The sequence below is a fragment of the Malurus melanocephalus genome, unplaced genomic scaffold (assembly GCF_030028575.1).
Source record: "Malurus melanocephalus ecotype Western Australia unplaced genomic scaffold, MMel_1.1 scaffold_307, whole genome shotgun sequence".
Taxonomy (NCBI): Eukaryota; Metazoa; Chordata; class Aves; order Passeriformes; family Maluridae; genus Malurus; species Malurus melanocephalus.
This window is the reverse complement of record NW_026623539.1, coordinates 689,050-695,897: the sequence shown is the minus strand read 5'-3', so window position 1 is coordinate 695,897 and position 6,848 is coordinate 689,050. Positions and strand designations below refer to the sequence as shown.

The window sequence follows — 6,848 nt, the reverse complement described above, 5'->3', positions numbered from 1 at the left end:
TAATAAATTTATAATTTTAATTTATGATATATTTATAATTTATTTGAATTGCTCCTCACTTCTTAGAGGGCCCTCAGCATCCTCACATCCCAAACCCATGCCAGTCCTGTCCCCTCCCCCTGCCAACCCCAAAAACATTTCACTGCTGAGCCCTGGCAGCCCAGGCTGGTCTGGGGGTTTGGGTTGAAGCTCTGGGTGAGGTGAGGGCAGGGACAAACTCGTGGCTGCAGGAGATTCTGGGGCTGGGGATGATTCCCAGMTCTGAGCTGGGGGTGTTTGGGTGCCACGAGAGAAAAAAGAGCTGAAGCTCTCAGAGATTGCCCAAGGGAGGGACAGAGAGGTGGAGAAGGGCCTGGAGGGGCCATTTTGAGGGTTGAGGCTGCTTGGGTTGTTCAGCTGGAGCAGAGGGGACTGAGGGGAGACTCCATGAGGCTCCTCCTGAGGGACAGCTCTGATCTCTGCACTGGGCCAGGGCCAGGGCCAGGGCCAGGGCAGGCTCAGGCTGGAGAGCAGGGAAAGGTTCTTCTGTCCCCAGAGGGTGCTGGCACTGCCCAGGCTCCTCAGGGAACGGGCACGGCCCCGAGGCTGCCAGAGCTCCAGGAGCGTTTGGACAGCGCTGCCAGGGATGCACAGGCTGGGATTGCTGGGGGGGCTGGGCAGGGACAGGGGTGGCACCGGGTGATCCTGGGGTTTTTTCCCACTCAGGATATTCCATGATGATCCAGAATTTGGCAGAGCCCCACAGTCACCCCCTGACAGGGGCCCTGCTCCAAGCAGGGGGTCTGCAGCGGGCACCGAGTCTCCAGCCGGTCACAAAGATCACTTTACAGGTTCCCAGACCCCAAAACTGTTKCTTTCTCATCCTATTTCAGCACAAAACCCCAAGAATCCTGATCTCAGCCCGATCTCAGCCTGTGCAGCAAACCCAGGAGGCTCAGGAATGCAAAACTCAGGTTTGAATCTTCCCAGGTACCAAACCAACCCCAAAGCCACCGAGGTGCTGCAGAGCAGGAACACTCCCAGCAATATTTGGGAGTCCTTTCAAGCAAACTCCATGTGAGTCCAGAGAGAATACTGATTCTGGATACAAGCAAAACTGTAGAAAATGTCATGGATTTCACAGAATCTTTGAGGCTGGAAGAGCCCTTCAAAATTCTCCAGGCCCACCATGAAAATCACCCTTAAATCACCTGAGAACTGAACGCAGCCAGCACACTTAGTTTGGAACAGATACTAAAATATTCTCCTCTTTTATTCACCTCTCCCTGATTTTTCCTCCTAACTCACCCCAGCTGAAAAAAAAATGGAKTTATTTAGTTTTATTTGGATTTTAAATGGATTTATTTGGTTACATGTGAAGACTCTGAGGTGCTTTGCTGAGCCATTCCCTGATTTAATGTGTGTCAGGGAGATTATTCTTTCTCCCCACCYCAAAACTCCCTCAGAAAGGGTCCAGCTGTCGGCTCCTTTCATAGCGAGGCATCTGCACCTATTCCTTTACATTTTCTGTGCTGGTCATGCAAGAAAAAAGCAGCTTAAAGACTTTTTGAGTTCAAGCTGAAATTCTCCAAAGCCTCCACAGATTGTGGGGTTTATGGTTTTCATCGAGTCAGGGCCTGGAGATTTAGAATCCAAAGGAGAATGAGATCAGAGGGGTAACCTGGGCATTTCAGGGCATTCAATATAAATATTAAAAGCATTTTATKCCTGTGCTGGCCTCAGTAACTTCTCTTTGCCTAAATTCTGCCTCTGCAAAGATACTCAACCKCAATCTGAAGAAATATAAATTGGAAAAAATCACTGCTTCCCTGAGAATATTTCTTCTGTGGCTCATCAGACTCCTAATTATAAATGTGTGCATTATTCTGATTTGAGCTTTTGTGGTTTCAGTGCACAAATGTTGCACTGAAATGCAACAATAATGCCTTSAAATGTTTTTCTTTCACTCTAAATCCATCTTTTAGTTCCCAGTGATTTGCTTCTTTGGAAATTTGTGCACACAGTCATCAAGACACTTCCCAATCTCTGTGAAAAACGAAACAGGTCAGAGAATTATGGGATGGTTTGGGGTGGAAGGGACCTTAAAAATAATTTAATTCCACCCCAGCCATGGCAGGGACACCTCCCACTGTCCCAGGCTGCTCCCAGCCCCGATGTCCAGCCTGGCCTTGGGCACTCAAAGGGATCCAGGGGCAGCCACAGCTTCTCTGGGCACTCCCCTCACCAAATTCCCAAATTTTATTACCTTTAATATTGCTATGAAGTCCAAACTTCTGGAGTCATGTGATTTTTCAAATATTTCCCCTGTCTTTTAGCRAAAGAAACAATCTACACCTGATGTTTGARGCTGTGCCTTGTTCTGCGTGGAACCTGACAAAGTCCAGGACAAACTTAAAAAAACCCTGAAATGTAATAATTTTTAAAGGCTTATGCTTTAATATATTTTTTATAAAAATATAATATTAGTAATATCACTAAACTAGTAATTAATATATTATTTATATTATAAATTTAATTTATTTCTCATATATAAAGAATAAACTTTTATATATTATTATATAAAGTGTTTTTTTTTAATACCAGTGACTTATCTAAAGAAAAGCAATGTGACAGAGAGGATTACATAAAGAAATCCACACTATGCCTGATTTTATGCAAAGCAATATTTTACGTTTCCCTGCAAAATAAATTAAAAGATCCAAATTTCCAAAGACTGTAAAACTGGAGGTCAGAAATAATCCATGCTCTGGGTTATTTGATATCAGCAACAGAATACCCCAAAGCACAGATATTGTTGACATTTGTGATTTTATTTCTCTCCAAACAGATCTTATCTGGCTGCAACYGCTGGAATAGCACCTGGGCTAAAAAATGGATATAAATATCTGAGTTTTAGCTGAAAAAAATATCTCAAGCAAGGCAGGTTCCAGGAGCCAAGCTGTAAATTTGGGATATAAAAGCCTGTGTCTGCAGTGCAATATTGATTTTACGCCTGAGCAATGCCCCAGATTGGAGAAGTCTGTGACATAATTAAGGTATAAAAGGGAAGTTTTTATTCCAMCCAGTGACTCAGTGATTCAGATGTGTTTTAAGAGATTAAAAGAGAGAATATCAAATTGAAATGGCAAAAAAAAGCTCTTTAAAATTGTCTGGTTTTCTCTTTTTTCTTTCTTTTTTTTTTTTTTTAATAAAACCATTTTCACTCCATTGCCCTCTGTCCCAAGTTATTTGTAGAACTCTTTGTTTTATTTAAACATCAAAAATATCTACTCAGGTACAGACAGAAGTTGTTTCATTCCTGTCATTTATTAATAATTTTTAAGTCTCACTGGATTAAATAAGAAATCTKCTTTGATTATGGCAGGCCAGGAGGTTTCAGGCTGTATCTCGATATTTATGTGCATAAAACACTGCAGGAAAGGGAATTACTGAAGCAGGGAAGACAAAATTAAATAAATATTGGTTCATTTTGTCCATTTTAAAAAGATTTAGGTGCAGAGCGTGGATATTTTGATACACCCATACATTGCATGTGAGAGACAGAGAACTAAGATAAAATAAAATAATCCCTAAACAGAACACAGCTGAATTCCTTTATTTCCCTTCTCCAAGTCTAGGAATTCAAAGGAGATGCTGTTGCYTTGAGATTTTTATTAATTCATTTCCTCTGCTGCACAAAATTTGRTACAAAACACACAGAAATGGATCCAAATTTGAAATAATCTTCGTTATTCTTATCCTAAAATTTTAAAAATTTCATAATTTGAAATAATCTTGCTTATTCCTATCCTAAATTTTTCAAGATTTCAAAATTTGAAATAATCTTGCTTATTCCTATCCTAAATTTCCTTTTAAATGCAGGATGAGGCAAAGGAACCTACAGAGAATGAGGAATTGATCTGGGAAGAACAGGAAGAGCTATGGGGTTATTTGCTTTTGACAGAGAAACTARTCCAAATCTGTTGCTTTTGACTATAAATTCATAAAAAATACTAATAATTAATTAAAATCTTTTTATATTATAAGAAAAATAGGAGGTTATTGCCATTACCAAGACAGCAGGTATGAAAATACCTGCAAAAAAACCTGCACAAAACCTCATGGGTTTCACAGAATCTCTGAGGCTGGAAGATCCCTTAAAAAAATTCTCCAGTCCCACCATCAAAATCACCCTGAAATATTGTATATCAGAGGTATCTCCTCTGCTTACCACTAAGTAGGAAAAAAGGGGGAAATGTTTGGTTTGTTTTTTTTTTTAATATCAATATTTTAAAAAATTCTGACAGAGGAATGAGCAAAGTATGAAATAATCTTACAGAAGATTTTGAGAAAAATAAGAGTTTGCTTCCCAAGACACCRAGGGAGAGTTTTTCCCAAGACAACCTGTTTGGGGAGGAAGAAAAGAGAAGGAARCTGAGATAATTCCTCCATTTTCAGYATTTGGAGCAGCCCAGGTGCTTCCARGCCCATCAAATTTCCCTGAATTCAGAGAGAGCACCATTCTCCCTGATGGAATCACAGAAGCCAGAACAAAGCACAGGCACCAGAACCGGAAAAAAAACAAACCCCAAAACCAAAAAAAAACAAACAACCAAAAAAAACCCAAACCAAAAAAAAAAACAACCAACAAAAAACCAAAACCAGCCCGATCCTAATTCCTCATGTTTTTTAGGAGCTGTGCTTTGAAAAGACTGACAAAAACTGGCAGGGTGGGAGCTGCAGCTGATAAATCAATGGTGAAAYATGAGTGGAAGCAAATTGAGATGGAGCCAGATCAGTGCTGATCTTCCAAAATTCAAGGAATCGCCCCTGAGGCAGCAAAACTATTGAAGAAGCAAGTGCAAGAATGAGAATATTGTTGGGTGCTGATGCAGAAGTCACAACATTGGAGTCCCARCTCCCTCAGGGTGGTGTCGATATTCCTGTGGGTGGCTGAGCACGGCCAGGGTGATGCCAAGGCAAGAGGACATTATTTTCCTCAAAAACTCTCTTTTTAATGAGATTTTCTAACCCAGGTCATTTACCAAACCCTTTTCTGCTCTTCCTTAGGTCTGTTTTTTGCCCAAGCTTTGAATTTAATAATTATATTTAAAATATTTTAAATGTCCTTCGATTTACAGATTCCCTGATGTTTTGTGGGTTGTTTTTTTGTTCAGACTGTGCAGCTGAGCTGAGCCCAGCCAGGCCATCACGAGACTTCTGCAACCTCAGAAATGAAGACAAAATAAAAGAGATGAAACAGCCACTGGGCTACAGATAAAAACCTGTTTAAAACTTTGCAGGCTCTGTGGCATGGAAGGCATTATTTAATTTAGGGAACTTTATTCCTAAATAATTTAAATAATAAATTTATTATTTAGTACAACAACAAAAAATCCTGGGTTATGGGGCTAAATTCATGCTGCTCCTCCATTGGAGCTTCAAATATGATAAATACAAATTTATGGATTCATTGAATGGTTTGAGTTGCAATTTGCTACATTTCAGCCTGGGATTGTTCCCTTTTTTACCTTTTTTGTGGTATTTTAACCCCAGATCCCAGCAGTACCTTGCAGGAGGTGCGGATGGAGGGGCTGGTGAGCGGTGAGGACAGCGGTCATCTCGTCATGGTCCGAGGGGTGGATGTACTCGTAGATGCTGTTCCCAGTGAGCTCCACCTGGGAAAGATGTGGGACATGAACAGCAGGGTCATTCTCTGTCCCTAAATTCCCCCGCGCTCCCCGCGGCCGGGTCACCCCACTCCCACTGTAAAACGTCAGCTGAGGGTGGCCAAGCCATTGTCCAAACCACCAATAATCCAAATCAATTCCTTCTCCAGCAGAGCTTCGTGTTAGAAGGTTTTTTGGGGGAATTTCTGGGGTTTCAGCAGGGACAGGGGAGCTCCTGTTGGAGCTGGGGAYGAGGCCATAAATCAGAGCAGCTGTAGGAACCTGAAATTGCCACAAAAAATTTGCCACAAACAGGAGGAAAACTCTGAACTGGGTAAATGTCTCTCAAGAAGACAAAAATTAAAATAAAAATTGTCTTCCTCCAGGTTGATCCCAATGATCTTCCTCCCAGAAACTCTCACCTGCACCCAGCTGATCCTCCAGAGCCAACCCCTGCTCCCAGAAAATTCCTGYGTGTCCTTCCCACCGCCCTCCATCCTCAGCAGGCAAGGGCTCACAGCGAATCCCAAAAGCAGATTTCCATGGGTTTTCACTGCTCTAAGCAAATGTGCCCAGCACAGATTTGCCCTAAATATCCATGAATTCCCCCTTCTCCCCTAAAYTTGGCTGCAGCAGGATGTATTCCTGCCTATCCCGCTGTGGCACCCATGAAAAGCACCGTGTGCCTGGCATGTCCCCTCTGCTAGCTCTGTTTGCCCCAAAACCCCCAACAAAAGTCCCATATTGCTCAGGGATGGATTTAGGGGTGACCCAGTGCCCCGAGGCCGGGTTTGGGATGCAGCTCAGGCTGCCCTATTTTTCCCAGGACCCCAAATCAGAGCTGAGGCAATCTTCTGAGGCAATCCCACTGATCTGCTGAGATGTGTGAGTTGCCTTTCCTTTGGAGTAAAGTCGTCGGCCCCACAAAGCAATCTTTTTTTCTGGAAATGTTCCTCATCCTTCCATTTTCTGCATTATTCATGGAATGTCCCTTCCCATGGCTATGAAAACTCACTTTATTTCTTTTTTTYCCCCAACCACCTTTTCCCCACTGCTCTTTTCCAGCAGCCCCTCCTTGCAAACACAAAAATATCGACACTGGTCTGATGTTCCAACCAGGCTGAAATGTCACTGAGTTGGGGATCATAAGTGAGAAAGAAAGAGAATAAAAAGGAGAGATGGAGAAAGAGAGAGAGAAAA

General features: G+C 42.3%; 1 protein-coding gene across 1 annotated transcript in view; it reads right to left on the bottom strand.

Annotated features, from left to right (window-relative positions):
• Positions 1–6,848, bottom strand: part of SIM2 (SIM bHLH transcription factor 2) — a 55,087-nt gene that overhangs the window by 31,756 nt on the left and 16,483 nt on the right. Inside the window, exon 4 of the mRNA XM_057377228.1 lies at positions 5,549–5,657. Within this exon, the coding sequence (XP_057233211.1) occupies positions 5,549–5,657 (109 nt within the window). The remainder of the gene's footprint in view (positions 1–5,548; positions 5,658–6,848) is intronic.